This window comes from Nerophis ophidion, linkage group LG06 (genome assembly GCF_033978795.1).
Source record: "Nerophis ophidion isolate RoL-2023_Sa linkage group LG06, RoL_Noph_v1.0, whole genome shotgun sequence".
NCBI classification, from domain to species: Eukaryota; Metazoa; Chordata; class Actinopteri; order Syngnathiformes; family Syngnathidae; genus Nerophis; species Nerophis ophidion.
The window spans coordinates 22,893,394-22,909,601 of record NC_084616.1 but is presented as its reverse complement, the minus strand read 5'-3'; the positions used below and the strand labels follow the sequence as shown (position 1 = coordinate 22,909,601).

At 40.7% G+C, this 16,208-nt stretch overlaps 1 protein-coding gene across 3 annotated transcripts in view; it reads right to left on the bottom strand.

Annotated features, from left to right (window-relative positions):
- Nucleotides 1-11,869, bottom strand: part of LOC133554403 (tumor necrosis factor receptor superfamily member 5-like) — a 67,418-nt gene extending 55,549 nt beyond the window's left edge. Inside the window, exons 1-2 of one of the 3 annotated variants that reach the window (XM_061903114.1) lie at nt 11,723-11,869; nt 5,433-5,521 (exon numbers count right to left, since the gene is read on the bottom strand). In XM_061903114.1, the coding sequence (XP_061759098.1) occupies nt 5,433-5,456 (24 nt within the window). In that variant the 5' untranslated portion in view covers nt 5,457-5,521; nt 11,723-11,869. The remainder of the gene's footprint in view (nt 1-5,432; nt 5,522-11,722) is intronic. The other 2 variants (XM_061903116.1, XM_061903115.1) reach the window with 2 other exon arrangements.
- Nucleotides 11,870-16,208: the final 4,339 nt, after the last annotated feature.

Genomic DNA, 16,208 nt, shown 5'->3' with positions numbered 1-16,208 from the left:
TTGACAAACTTAACTAATATGTGACTAAACCTGCCGTTCGTGAAGTCACTGTGCAGCAAACAAACACACGTGCGAGTTGGGACACCCGTCCCATCTACTGGCAACGTGAGTGCCCAAACATCCTAAACTTATAAACTGTAACTCATAACACACTGAAATAGGAAGCTTACTGTGGTTATCTCTCTGAACTGCAACCGTGGTGAACTATCTCCCGTGTAGTATTACCGACGCTACGTTGCTTGTTAATGCCGGAGCTCTTTTAACAATTTGTTTAACGTGCCGGCGGAAACGGAACTGCCCGTAACCATAGCAACCGGAGACGATAGCCATAGCAACGGTTAAACAACTTAAAGAAACACATTTTACCTTTCCAAACGACACATATGAAATAGAAATAAATAATGATAATCAAACCCTTAACAGAAACGATCTCCTATTTGTAGAACTAAAGGAACAATTACATAAATATGCAAAAACTTCAGAACAGTTAATATGTAGCATAAAAAATGCAGATGGCCTTAAAACCCCACAACACTCAGTCACCGTATGTAAGTACCCAAAATAAAGACTCGACATAAATATAAATTCAATCGGATCAGAAACATAGGAGGAAACGGGATTAAAACCCGATGCTTAACCGGCAACTTAACGGTTAAGCTAAAAAGCAAACTGGCCGGCATGCATAAAACGGCAATGAAAATCGCAGGGAGGAAAGAATATGAGCCTATACAGAGCATCTAAAAGCAGGCAGTTAGGAAAAACGCTAAGAAAATTATTTCCAATTCACAACATCCACTCTTCCCTGAATATGGAACCCTGCCATCAGGGAGAAGACTCCGGGTCCCACTATGCAAATCTAACCGCCTTAAATTAACATTTGTCCCAGCCTCCAATAAGCTGACCAACAATATGCAATATAATGTTAATACATAGGTTAGCACTTTTTTAGCACATAGCACTTTAGCACATAGCACTTTAGAACTAAGCACTTTAGCACACGGTACTTTTTCCATGAGCTCTAGTGCAATGCACACTGGTACTTTATTTTTATCTCCATACTGTAGATTTTATGCCTACATCAAAGTGCCACCTATGTCTATCAAGTTCCATGTTTTGATGTTTAAACGTTAGTTGTCTGGTTGTGGTTGTGTCTGTGCTTGTGTTTTTGTTCTGTTGTTGTGCCCAAGACAAATTTCCCCGCGGGGACAATAAAGTTGAACCTTGAACCTTGCTAACCACCCATAGAAAATACATGGGTACGGCTAGTAGCTACTATTAGTAAACAGATTCACTTACCAACTCGGCTTAATATCTTAACATCGCCACACTCTCTCATCACAACTCGGCCCTGATGGTCGGCACCTATAAGTTTACAATTAGTTGTAAAATGTTGGACGGTTGTTTTTACGATATGCAAGCAAACGACAACTTTAAAACATACCGGCTAAAGATGTCCACAGGCTTAGCCACCGCACCTGGCAGCCATCTTGGAACGCTGGATTATATAGAGCGCGATAGGCTGCAGCGGGTCACGTGAGCGCCTGTGTTAAACTCGCGAGATTAACCGGGGAAACGGTAAAGGTTATATGAGGGGATGCCATGACAGGAAATATGGCTTATTTCCCACCCGTCGTACTCGTTACGTGACGAGTACGACCTGATGGTAAACCGAGGCATGCGCTAATTATTTTGCTAAAAAAGTTTGACCCGGCAGTAATTCTAGGCATGCGCAAATTCTAAGCATGCACTAATTATTTTGCAAAACGAGTGTGACCCGGCGGTAAAACGAGGCATGCGGATACCATATACCCGGCGGCAATTCAAGGAAATAGGGTATTTTGTTGTTTTCTTACTGTACCAAAAATGAACCGAACTGTGACCTCTAAACCGAGGTACGTACCGAACCGAAATGTTTGTGTACCGTTACACCCCTAGAAAACACTAAGGCACATGTGCAGCGAGGTGCGAGACAAACAAACACTAATGCATTAGGGAATGCAAAAAAACCTAGGACTATATAGAAACAAACTTATTTCAAAGGGGAAGGGAACAGCGTTCCACAGCATCCGTACAGAAAAAAATCTCCCGACAAAGACCAAAGCACCAGCTGGACTTAAATAGCAATGACTAAACTCAACACAGGTGCGCTGGGAGACAAAATAAAGCTGCTGCAGGACACTCAAAACGGAAGTGCAACTACAAAATAAGTGTGCCGGACAGGAACTCAACATAAAACATGGAAAAAACAAACTCAAAATAACAGATGTCAAATTCAAGGCACACAGGCTATCACTATCACTATCACATTAACCTGCCATTTATGGTGAGAAGAAAAAAAGTGAAGATAAAAAACACCCTTTGTGTCACGTGGGGGTCGCATCTTTATGCAGGATTGTTCTCCCGGAATGCAGAACGGACGGCTCCGGACCAAGACGTGTGGTAGGAAATGATTTATTTACAGTAACTCATAAAACTCATATGACAAAAAAAAGCATATGCGTTCCGGTCGCACGTTGAAGCTAAGGCTAAACACTTAGCACAGAAAACCAACAAGACTAACGTAGTCAAAACACTGGCAAAAACTCGAGACTAGGCAGACAACTAACGTCAACAGGTTGCATGCAGCAAACACAATGACGGCAGAACGAGTGAGAACAAATATGGGCTTAAATAGAGTCTCTGATGAGTAACAGATGTGCGTGCACGGCAGGTGAAAATCAAGTAACCATGGTGACGAAACTAACTCATAAGGTGCACAAACAACAAAGGGAGTCCAAACAAACAGAAATACCACAAAAACATGATCAGGACCACGGATCACGACAGTACCCCCTCCTCAAGGACAGATACTAGATGTCCATAAAAACAAAAACAAAAAAACAAGCAGGGTCAAAAGTCACGGGAGGGCGGAGGGAGGACTTGGCGGTGGGTCGCCAGGCCAAGTGTCCCCGAATCCACGGAGGGTAAGTCAAGTGGCGGCGGCGAGTGGAACGCCGCTGCAGCAGGCGAGGCGGGCGACCAGGGAGCGGCCACATCCGTGGCCGACAGGGAGGTGGACGCACTTGGCGAGGCGGACGACCAGGTGGCGGCCACATCCATAATCGACGTGGAGGTCGGCACGTCGGCGCCGTCGTGGCAGGCTTGGACGCGGCACAGGACGAGTCAGGCATGGATGCAGCAGAGGACGAGTCAGGCGTGGACGCAGCAGAGGTCGAGTCAGACGTGGACGCAGCAGAAGGCGAGTCAGGCATGGACGCAGCAGAGGACGAGTCAGGCGTGGACGCAGCAGAGGACGAGTCAGGCGTGGACGCAGCAGAGGTCGAGTCAGGCATGGACGCAGCAGAGGACAAGTCAGGCGTGGACGCAGCAGAGGACGAGTCAGGCATGGACGCAGCAGAGGACGAGACAGGCGTGGACGCAGCAGAGGACGAGTCAGGCGTGGACGCAGCCGAAGACGAGTCAGGCATGGACGCAGCAGAGGTCGAGTCAGGCATGGACGCAGCAGAGGACGTAACTTGGCTTGGTTCTTGGCATGGCGGTGCTTGGCAGCGTGGAGCTGGTACTGGTATTTGTCGTGGAGCTGGTACTGGTACTTGTCGTGGAGCTGGTACTGGTACTCGTACTGGTACTTGGCGTGGTGCTGGTACTGGTACTTGGCGTGGTGCTGGACTTGGACTTGAAGGTAGTCTTGGACTTGGACTTGCAGCTGGAGATGGAACTTGTCGTGGAGCTGGTGGAGGCGGCCTAGGAGGAGGAAGTGGCTTGATGGGACGCAGCTGTGCTACCTTTGTAGCACAGCTGCCAGCGTTAGCCCCCCTCTCAAGACGCGACTCCCAGGCGCGCTCCTTGTGGTCAGAAAATGTCTCTAAGGGTGGGCGGAGGGAGGTTAGGAGGTGAGTAGACTCCCCCCCTCTTGAATGTCCAACATTTCCTCTGGAAAGGGAGGAAAAAGCCACAGACTTGGGCGGGGCTAAAAGCCTTAGGGGCGGGGTCGAAGATGCAGGTGACTGAGAATGACTAGACCTGCAGTTACTGAAAATGTCCTGATAATATTTTACTTTTGGAATAAAGTCTTTAGGAGGTGACTGACAAAGGGAGACAGAAGGCAAAAAAAGAAAATTCTGGTCGGTGATTTCCCTTGATGACGCTGGCGGAGTGATGTCATTGCGGCGCGCCACTTCAGTGACTTCATCGGAAGTGGGCAGAGTGAAGTTTTTTCTAGAGTTCATTTGCCTCCCAGCTCAGTCAGAAAATTGTTTGGCAAAATGAGAAACTGGATTACCAAACAACTGTGGGGATAAGTGGGCTGTTTGAGGTGTCCTGCTGTCCGGTGGAGGAGTTTGGGGGAACGACGCGTTCTGACGGCGAGGCGAAGCCTTTCTGGATGACTTCCGTCTTCGCCGGCGCGTCTCCATCTCTTCCAAGGTTGCTTGCTGAAGAACGAATGCTGCCTCCATTCTGTCACTTGGGGGTCGCATCTTTATGCAGGATTGTTCTCCCGGAATGCAGAATGGACGGCTCCGGACCAAGACGTGTGGTAGGAAATGATTTATTTACAGTAACTCATAAAACTCATATGACAAAAAAAAAGCGTATGCGTGCCGGTCGCACGTAGAAGCTAAGGCTAAACACTTAGCACAGAAAACCAACAAGACTAACGTGGTCAAAACACTGGCAAAAACTCGAGACTAGGCAGACAACTAACGTCGACAGGTTGCATGCAGCAAACACAATGAAGGCAGAACGAGTGAGAACAAATATGGGCTTAAATAGAGTCTGATGAGTAACAGGTGTGCGTGCACGGCAGGTGAAAATCAAGTAACCATGGTGACGAAACTAACTCACAAGGTGCACAAACAACAAAGGGAGTCCAAATAAACAGAAATACCACAAAAACATGATCAGGACCACGGATCATGACACATAAAACTCCACTTTAGTGCTTAGAGGCAGAAGCTGCCAGAAAAACAAAAATGCAAGTGCTACCAAAATAAAAGCACAGGACAGGAACTAAAGCTTTAACATGGGACAAACTCAAAATTAGTCACAGCGGTGACAAATAGTGCTGTGTGTTCATTCTCTTCTCTTCCTTTTTTTTTTTTGGGTGTAAAGTACTTTGTGTTGCCACTCGCCTGGGTAAGAAAAGTGTTGCATAAATAAAGTTTGATTGTTTGTTCACCTTCAGATATCCTAACTGAAGCATACAGTACCTACTTTATATTGTACAGGTCACTGAGAAATGAAAGAAATGTTGAACAATGGCAAAGTTAACAAACGTGAAAGGAAAAACATATTGCATCGTCGTCATCTGGAGATATGAGCTCCACCCTTTCACCAAGCGTCACGGAAATCATTTTTGGTAGTTAGACTGTTGCTAACGACAACACAGCTACAATAACAACAAATATTGATGTTTGTGTTGTTTGTTTTACCAGCAAATGAGGATTTCCCAACATCTTTCTGCTTTGGACTCGTGGAAATGTTCCGGACCTATGTTGACATATTCGGTCAGCTGAGATACCTGGGGGGGGGGGGGAATAAAGAAAAAACGTATTTAGGATTAAGAGTGTCTCACTTTACCCAACAGCCGTCTACCTGCAAAAAGTGCAAGATGCGAATTGTCCGCCAGAGTGCAGCTGGGATAGGCTCCAGCCCCAATAAACGATCTAAAACAGTGGTCCCAAACCACCGGGCCGCCGTGGCCCGATTGGTACCGAGCCGCAGAAGAATTTTTTATAAATTTTTATTTAAAAAAAAATTTATATATATATTTTTATTTTTATTTTTTTTATTAAATCAACATAAAAAACACAATATACACTTACAATTAGTGCACCAACCACAAAAACCTCCCTTTTCCATGACAAAAACGTCCCTTTTTCATGACAAAGGGAAAAAAAACGACCCCCTTAGCGTCCTCTCTCACCTGAAGAGGAGACTATAATATATGTCTCCGTTATCCATAGGTTTATCTATAACCCATAACATGGTGGCCGACAGGATATAGTCACTCAAGAACGGTCAGAAAAGCACAAGACTGGTCACAGCCCAGTATCATGGGCCACCTTGCTAAATGGAGACCCGAGGGTGTAACACTGGACTGGGCAATTATTTTGACTCGAGGGTCACATTTAAAGAAAAAACTGTGTTTGGGGGCCGGTATATCTATTTTTAGGGACACTAATACAAAACCTCACAATAATGTCTGATTGAATGCTAAAAAACGTTATGACAGACCGCCTTAAAAGACGTAATGGAATTTTTAATTTTTCTATGAAGGATAAAACACTGAATATTGACAATATATGAATGTCACACCCCCTTTCAATCGACATATTTTTCAATCAAGTGAAACGCAACAAAAATGCAACAAACAGTGAATTCTGAACGTGAAGGGTATGAAATAAACCCACCTACAATCTGATAAATCTGACATATCAATAAGCTTTCGAACTTTGTTGTGAAAATCTCCTTCCGCGTCTGTGGAAACGCTTCCCGCCCACACTGCTTGGTGCCTCGTCTGAGTTGCTGTGACGTAGATTACCATAGTAACTAATTAGATGACTATAGTAATTGATTAGATTATCATCCATCCATCCATTTACTTCCGCTTATCTGAGGTGGGGTCGCTGGGGCAGCAGCCTAAGCAGCCAAGCCCAGACTTCCCTCTCCCCAGCCACTTGGTCCAGCTCCTCCCGGGGGGATCCCGAGGCGTTCCCAGGCCAGCCGGGAGACTTAGTCTTTCCAACCTGTCCTGGGTCTTCCCCGTGGCCTTCTGCCGGTCGGACGTGCCCTAAACACCTCCCTAAGGAGGCGTTCGGGTGTTAGTAACTAATTAGATTACCATAGTAACTGGTATATCATCCAAAAGCGCGGATTCCAACCATTGAAATACTTTGTATAGTTCAAGACTTACGGCCATTAGAAAACATCATAATGGCAGCTACACTTCCCCTCTTAAATATCTACAAAAATTATTTGGGAATGTGCGGCGGGCCAGATTGAAAATTTAACGGGCCGCATGTGGGCCTTAATTTGCCCAGATGTGGTGTAACATATGCCGAGACAAAGATGACTATGCTGATAGCTGCAAGAAACATCCTGTTGTCATTTGCGAATGTTTTCAACAAATCCGTGAAGGAAAAGTTCCTGGATTCGGAGATCGCTCGCCAGTACGCGAATGGCAGAACAAAGGCTACTCAAATAGTGAAAGGTAAGTGTTTTGTTTTTTTTAAGTTAGCAGCAAGTATTTTAAGTTAGCAGCAAGTACAGTACAGTTAGTAGAACAACTGTGTTTTCATTATTGTGTACTGTACTGTACTATATATATATATATATATATATATATATATATATATATATATATATATATTGTGATAGCAAAATTACTTGTACTTGTTTTAATTGATGATGTTCTTTGAACGGGTCGCCAAAAGTTGTTTATTGGGCTCAGGAATGTGACACTTAGCAAGAAATCTATTATCTGATCAAGCTCTGTCTCCTGTGTCTTTGATGTAACATGTGGACTTTAGTTGACCTGGGCATATGTGTCATCTATTCTTGACCCCCAACAGAGCTAAATTGTTCCCCTTTCCTGGGTTACCCCCCCCCCCCCTTTCTGGGCAAACGACACCCTCTCCTTCTTCACAGGACTTTGGGTATTCATTCCACTGGTGTACTGTATGTAAATGAGCATGAAGGGTGGGACTTCTGAGAATGTATAATCGTCATGACAAATTCTAAAGGAGTTAAAACAAGCTGGAACGAACGGATGTGTCGTTCTGGTTTGGTATCGCTTTGCAAAGCTCGTTATTATTTGTTTGTTACTTTAATAAATCATTTTAAAGCTATTTGTCACTAAAGGATCGTCTTTAAGAAATTTCCACGACAATATGTATGTAGCCGAGTGTCCTGGGTTCGCCTATACAGTGTACTTATAATAAACGGGAGACATTAGAGCAGGTCGGATCGCCACCACCACTTTAATGTTAGCCTTTCCACACCTCCTTCCACAACCACACTCATACACCTCTTACGTCACAGCCCTACAGCAACTCTGGAGGGAAAAAAACTCCTCCTCCTTACCTAACACTCTCCAGTAACTTGTGACAACCTGAACTGTTTGTTACATATACATACATACATACATGTATATATATATATATATATATACATACATATATATATATATATATATATATATATATATAGATATATATATATATATATATATATATATATATATATACATACATATATATATATATATCTATATATATATATATATATATATATATATATATATACACACATTATATACACACTGCGAATCATTGGGTGTCCCACGATTCGATTCAATATCGATTCTTGGGGTCACGATTCGATTCAAAATCGATTTTTTTTTTTAAATTCAACACGATTCTCAATTCAAAAACGATTTTTTTCCCGATTTAAAAGGATTCTCTATTCATTCAATACATAGGATTTCAGCAGGATCTACCCCAGTCTCCTGACATGCAAGCAGAGTAGTAGATTTTTGCTAAAAGCTTTTATAATTGTAAAGGACAATGTTTTATCAACTGATTGCAACAATGTAAATTTGTTTTAACTATCAAACGAACCAAAAATATGACTTATTTTATCTTTGTGAAAATATTGGACACAGTGTGTTGTCAAGCTTATGAGATGCGATGCAAGTGTAAGCCACTGTGACACTATTGTTCTTTTTTTTAAATTTTTTTTTTTATAAACGTCGAATGATAATGTCAATGAGGGATTTTTAGTCACTGCTATGCTGAAATTATAACTAATATTGATACTGTTGTTGATAATATTTATTTTTGTTTCACTACTTTTGGTTTGTTCTGTGTCGTGTTTGTGTCTCCTCTCAATTGCTCTGTTTATTGCAATTCTGAGTGTTGCTGGGTCAGGTTTAGTTTTGGAATTGGATTGCATTGTTATGGTATTGCTGTGTATTATTTTGTTGGATTGATAAAAAAAAAAAAAAAGTTTTTATTTTTATATTAATTCATATTCAAATCGATTTTTCCCACACCCTTAATATAGATATACATATATATACATACATATATAAATATATATGTATATATATATATATATATATACATATATATATATATATATATATATATATATATATATATATATATATATATATATATATATATATATATATATATATATACATACATAAAAGAATAGCGACTTGTCCAGGGCGCACCCCGCCTTCCGCCCGATAGTAGCTGAGATAGGCGCCAGCGCCCCCCGCGACCCCAAAAGGGAATAAGTGGTAGGAAATGGATGGATGGATACATAAAAGAAATACTTTAATTTCATTGAATTCATGGCCCTTAACCCCGACCACTCCTACCACGAGGTGTCAAGCATAGGTGTGTAAATATGTGTTTAGTTGCTAAAGTTTACTTCTCTATAGTTCAAAAAATTAACATCAATGAAAGAGATGAATAAATAAATATATAAATTAAATGAAAAGAGAAAAAAAGACTGGAGTGAGTGGAATGTGCTTTAAAACCGGCAGTGTCACGCCAAATTTCTTCCCCCCTACAACTGACCCACCCCTTTTACTTCTGGGGTCATGATTAATACAGACGTTTTGTTAACGCTATATCATAAAAATATAACGCTATATTATAAAAAAATACAGACGTGTTGTTAACGCTATATTATAAAAAATAAAATTAAAAAAACAATTTACAAACACACTATGGGATGACGTAAGAGGAAACGTGACTTTGGAAGTAAATGCGTCATCCCTTAGCTTATGTTTGTAAATTGTTTTTTTCATTTTTTATAATATGGCGTTAAATAAGGTCTGTATTTTTATAATATAGCGTTATATTCTTATAATATAGTGTTAACAAAACGTCTGTATTAATCATGACCCCGTAAGTAAAAGGGGGGGGGGGGGGGGGGTTGTGGGGGGAAGAAATTTGGCGTGACAGCACTGGTTTACAAGTTCAGTCACTACTGACTTCCTCACCCCCTGGCGCTTTTTTGTACTGTTTTCCATCCATCCATCCATTTCCTACCGCTTATTCCCTTTTGGGGTCGCGGGGGGCGCTGGCGCCTATCTCAGCTACAATCGGGCGCAAGGCGGGGTACACCCTGTACTGTTTTCATAATGTTTTATTTTGTTGTTTGACTTACTGTTTGTAATTGTTTAAATTTATAAATAAACATTAAGAAAAAAATAAAAATGAAAAAAAATACTGACTTCCTCGTCTGAAAGTAAAAGCATTTGATTGGCTGTCATTCGTAACTAGCCAAACCCCTTTTTTTTAATTGGCTCAGCACATACACTGTATCCTCCTATTACTATAATAGTAGCCCTGAGACCCGATGGAGGTTTTTAATTACTTAAGTTTTTTTTCCACTCACATTTTAATTTTTTCCTGAGAGAACTCTCCTGAAGGAATCAATAAAGTAATATCTATCTCCCACTAAGGTAAGTGACTTCACTCCCAACTCACATTTTTCTTAGTTAAATGTCAGGTCTACCTCCCTTCGACTTGTACTGTCTAGACAAGACCATTGGGCTCTTTTATTTAAACTTAACTGAATTGTCGGTTAATTATGTTATCGTCTTAGTATTTGTTTTGAATGAACATGGTCCTATTTTTCCTGCACTAATGTAAAAAAAAAAAAAAAAAAAAAAAGGAATAAAATATGTAAGAGAAAAAAACATTGCTAATGTACGTTGGATTTGGTCCTCCGGCTCCGGAGCTCTAGCGGCAGTTCCCTCTCACTGTGCCCGGGCGGCTCTATCGTGCTGCGGGCAGCTCGATATGCGCGACACCCTTGAAGTAGGGGTAATTATTTGACTTGGTAAAATACGAATTGGTGTTTTCATGTAGACGATGTCCCTTTTTAGACACACTCCCTTCTACACAATGTAAATGTATTGACGCTCCTTAAATATTAACCAGCATTGAGGAGCGGCATTTCTCCTGCCAGCTCCCCGCGGCAGGAGAGGGCAGTCCGGCAACAGTGAGAGGGAGCGGCCGCTGGAGCTCCGGTGTTGTGCCGAATTATCCACCCCCGCCGAAGAATGCACCCCCTGGCGGGAGTGCTCTTACGTCACCCGTCTCGAAAAGTAGCAAAACTCGTCTAAAATCGCCTCTTTCGGCATAAAAAGGTACGTAACAAGGTGAAATAATTCAAGTTTTCTTTACTTGTGGATGGATAAAAAATTGTGAGCCTTTAATGATTTCGCCGTCATTCAGGTGGCTTTAATCGCCTCTATCGGCATAAAAAAGTACATAACAAGGTGAAATAATCCAAGTTTTCTTTACTTTGGATATAATAATGGATGGATTAATTGTGATTCTTTAATGATTTCGCTGTCATTCGAGTGGGTAAATCGCCTATTTCGGCATAAAAAAGTACATAAATAGAAAAATGTTAGCAACTTCACCGCGGTATAACTAACATTACAAGCGGAATATAAACAGCGCGTTTACTTGAATTCGTGTTGTGTGTTTAAACTAAGACGCAGTTTGGACTTTCCCAAGGTTGCCCAGGTTCACGCGGGGCCATTTTCTCTTCCTTTCGACAAGAAGAGGCATTTACACGGAAGTTGTGTTTCTCTTCTAAAAAAATTAACTTAGATCTACATTATTCTTTATGAAACTGATTACATGTATGAATGTATGTATAATACAAGAAATAAAGCGATACATACTCGTTTTTGTTGTTAGCCGTCGGTAATACCGTTATCAGGTTTCACTTTCACTTAGGGCTGGGCGTATCGATACCAGTGTGTATACTTGGTGAGTATCGGTATCGTATCGATACTGCCGCAATGGTATCGATACTTCACCAAATTAAGCGAATCACTCCGATTTAAAAAAAAAAAAAAAATGTGAGCTCCTCACCACTCCACCCTCCTCCATAGTGATGGGTCGCGAACGAGATTTAACACTTTAAAAATTAATCTTCAACCCAAAATAAAATAAAATAAATACAATTAACATGACGCTTTTTGCGTTCGCGCACACACATCAGTATAATTCGCTCCGAGGTTCACTCGGACACGCACACACACGCGTGCGTTTCCAGTGCGACTTAATGTCTTGGTTGTAAACTGTAAATTATTTTATTGCACTAAAATAACGATAATAATTTCTCAGTTCTTTTGTTTTGTGTTCATTTTTACAACAGTTTAATAACTAGTGTTTTCGTTTTTACTTAAGTTCTTGTGTGTTGTGAGGCGACTAACCAAGTTCAATATTTGTTTTCACCTCATTTGCACTACTTACTTTATTGTAATTGGTATTATTACTTTTTTAATTGAATTTCTCAGTTCTTTTGTTTTGTGTTCATGTTTACAACTTTGTTCAATAACTAGAGTTTTGTTATTTACCTTAAGTGTCTGTGTGTTTTGAGGCGACAAGCCAGGTTCAGTAGTTGTTTGCACCTTATTTGCATTACTTTATTGCTATTGATATTACTTTTGTAATAACTTTTTTTTTTTGCTTAAATCGTTGTCCTGTGTTGTATTATTATCATAATCAATTAATAAAGGCAAAAGTACAAATTTGTTTTTCAAAAGTATCGATACTCCGAAGTCCCTCCCCATCAGATGACGACACTTCCGTATCGGTATCGGATCGGTATCGATATCCAAATTTGCGATATTGCCCTCTCCTACCAAAAGGCGCGAATCCCACTGACTTCCTGCAAGTGACTCTTTTTTTTTTTTGGCGTGTGATTTTAATGATTCTTTAATAACAGAAACATGAGAGAGATTTTGTGTGTTTAAAGGGGAACATGATCACAATTTCAGAAGGGTTAAACCCAATACAAATCAGCAAGGGCGTAGAATTGGGTAGGGACGCCAGGGACACCAGGGACACCAGGGACACCAGGGACACGTCCCTACCAATATCCAGCCGCTACTGTGTAGTGTAGTCACTATCAATAGCGCTAACCGTAATGTTTAGTCAATGATTATGGCACAGAAAGGGTTAAATGTCGGTCCCGCCTCTAACCTAAATATCGCTCCCTGATTGGTTGCCACTCTCATGCAAACTTACGTGTGATTGGCTGTCCTTGCTGTCACTCCTGCTTGTAAAAGCTAGCCTACATGCTAGTTGCTAGCGAGTGGACGAGAGGTAGTGTGTAACGCCAAAATTCTTCCCCCCTCCCTTTACTTCCGTGGTCATGATTAATACAGACGTTTTGTTAACGCTATATTATAAAAATATAACGCTGTATTGTAAAAATACAGACATTTTGTTAACGCTATATTATAAAAAAAATAGATCAAATTAAAAAAAACTGTTCACAAACACAAGCTATGGGAATTACATGAGGAAATGTAAACCCAGAAGTAAATGCGTCATCCGATAGTTTGTGTTTGTAAATTGTTTTTTTATTTGTATTTTTTATAATATAATGTTAAAAAAACGTCTGTAATTTTATAATATAGCGTTATATTTTTATAATATAGCGTTAACAAAACGACTATATTAATCATGACCCCGGAAGTAAATGGGTGGAAGGTTATTGTAGAGGGAAGAAATTTGGCGTGACAAGTGCAACTTGGTGTAAGTTCTAACTTGTAAGTAAGTGTAAGTTGTAAGTAAGTGTAAGTAAGTTTAAATTGTCAACATGTTCGGCATTTGTTGTTCCTGGCACACGGTAGCTAGATGGATTTTAATATCAGTGCTGTGATTGACATTGTGTTTGTGTCTGTTTGCGTGCGTGTGTGCTGTAGGTTTTGAAGGATGTCAATGAAAAGAAAACTGGATATAAGAGACTTCTTTAGGAGTCAAACTGTAAGTTACTTCAAGGGTGTATAGAGGCTCAACAATATTGAATAATTCAACATTATATCACTCCAGTCACGCCCTTTAGAGTGCAATAATGAGCATATACCATGGACTGGAGTGATATATTGCTTTTATAAAACGGTTACAAATAAAGGCATTATGAAATAGGAATACTCAATCAATTTAATGTAGTTTTATTAAACCAGAAATACATACTATCCAATAAAATAGCCTCACTGTGGAAAAAATAGGCCCACCTATCCAGACGTTAACTCCAAATTAGCACTGCATTTCGTCTTTTCCTCCGCTTTTTTTCAGGTGAAAGTCAATGCTCAGTCCCCTTTACCATTGTTAACCCTCCCCGGAGGTGAAAGTTAACCTTAAACATGTGAATTCAACTACTTTAGTCTCCGTCTTTTAACATCGTAAAAACATCAGCTGTCTTTTACTACGGACTGCAACAGTCCGTTGTCATGGATATGTGACAACAACTTCCATTCATACCAGTCATGCGTGCCTGAGGCGGAGTGATAGCCTGCGCTGTGATAAGGCTTTAGAATATTTAAACCACCGTTAACAGCCAATCAGATCGCCGGATTTCACCTTTCGTTTTATTTTTTTAATTATTTTTTAATTTCATGTATTTGTGAAGAAGTGAGCAACAGTTTGAAAATACCAAAGTGGTGGAAATACAATAAACCCTCACTAGATGATCATGTGATTTTACAATGCTAAAATATAATTCATTAATATGAAGTAATATTCATATTTAGTAAAAGCCTTTTTGCTCAGGCAGTAACTGTACCATCAAGCTCTATGGTCATTGTCCTCAACATATTTTTGGCCAGCAGTTCATTTCTGTGACAGACCGGCGGAGGCATGTGTTTGGCTCTTTCAAATAGGAACAACCAGTGGACACTAATCTGCTTGTATTTGAGTATTAGTGACAAATATATTTACAGTACAAAAGCAGCAATAGAAAGAAGTAGTTGAAGGGAAAAAATGTGAGTGATTTAAACACAAGTTGGGGAAAAGATTATTACAGTTCATTTATGTTTATTTACAATGTTGTATTGCATGAATGTATTTCTGATGTTGTTGATAGACAGTAGGCTATGTTAATTGACAGTATGATGCACAGTTGCACTACAGCCCTACACTAAAGAGTAAAGATGAAAACTCTTCCAAGTTTTCTCCTTTGCTTTCATTTTAGTTGCTTTACCCTATAACATCTGCATGACGTGAAATTATTATTGCTAATGTAAAAAAAAAAAAGTAAACTTTCAGAGTGCTGCCTTGGAGCACTTTTGTGTCCCCACCAATCTCAAAATCAAACCTACTCCCTTGCAAATCAGTTCCCAGTGGCTTGTTTTATTTTTCAAAGTTTTTTTCAAAATTTTACCCATCACGCAATATCCCGAAAAACTGCTTCAAAGTGCCTGATTTTCACCATCGCTATATACACCCGTCCATTTTCCTGTGACGTCATTGCGTGATGCCAATACAAACAAACATGGCGGATAGAACAGCAAGATATAGCGACATTAGCTTGGATTCAGACTCTGATTTCAGCAGTTTAAGCGATTCAACAGATTACGCATGTATTGAAATGGATGGTTGGAGTGTGGAAGCAGATAGCGAAAACGAAATTGAAGAAGAAACTGAAGCTATTGAGCCATATCATGACAGACAGCGGCAACGAGGACGAACTCAGCAATCGGCTTCTAACCAACGATTGCATCTTTTGACCACTGGTGCAACCTGAATCCGTCGATTGGTATGTGTTTGTTTGGCATTAAATGTGGGTGGAGGGAAAGGCTGGATGCAAATATAGATACAAATGAGGCATAATGATGCAATATGTACATACAGCTAGCCTAAATAGTATGTTAGCAAGTGGCGCAGTGGGAGAGTGGCCGTGCGCAACGCGAGGGTCACTGGTTCAAATCCCACCTAGAACCAACCTCGTCACGTCCGTTGTGTCCTGAGCAAGACACTTCACCCTTGCTCCTGATGGGTGCTGGTTGGCGCCTTGCATGGCAGCTTCCGCCATCAGTGTGTGAATGTGTGTGTGAATGGGTAAATGTGGAAGTATTGTCAAAGCGCTTTGAGTACCTTGAAGGTAGAAAAGCGCTATACAAGTACAACCCATTTAATTAGCTTGCAGTCATGCCGTGAGCAAATATGTCTGATTATTACATAAGTCAATAACATCAACAAAACTCACCTTTGTGATTTTGTTGACTTTATCGTTGGAAATGCATCTGCTTTGAGTGTCGCAGGATATCCACAGATTCTTGCCATCTCTGTCGTAGCATAGCTGTCTGTAAAGTGTGCAGAACAATCGAGGGACTTTCGCATCTTTTGACCACTGGTGCAACTTGAATCCGTCGA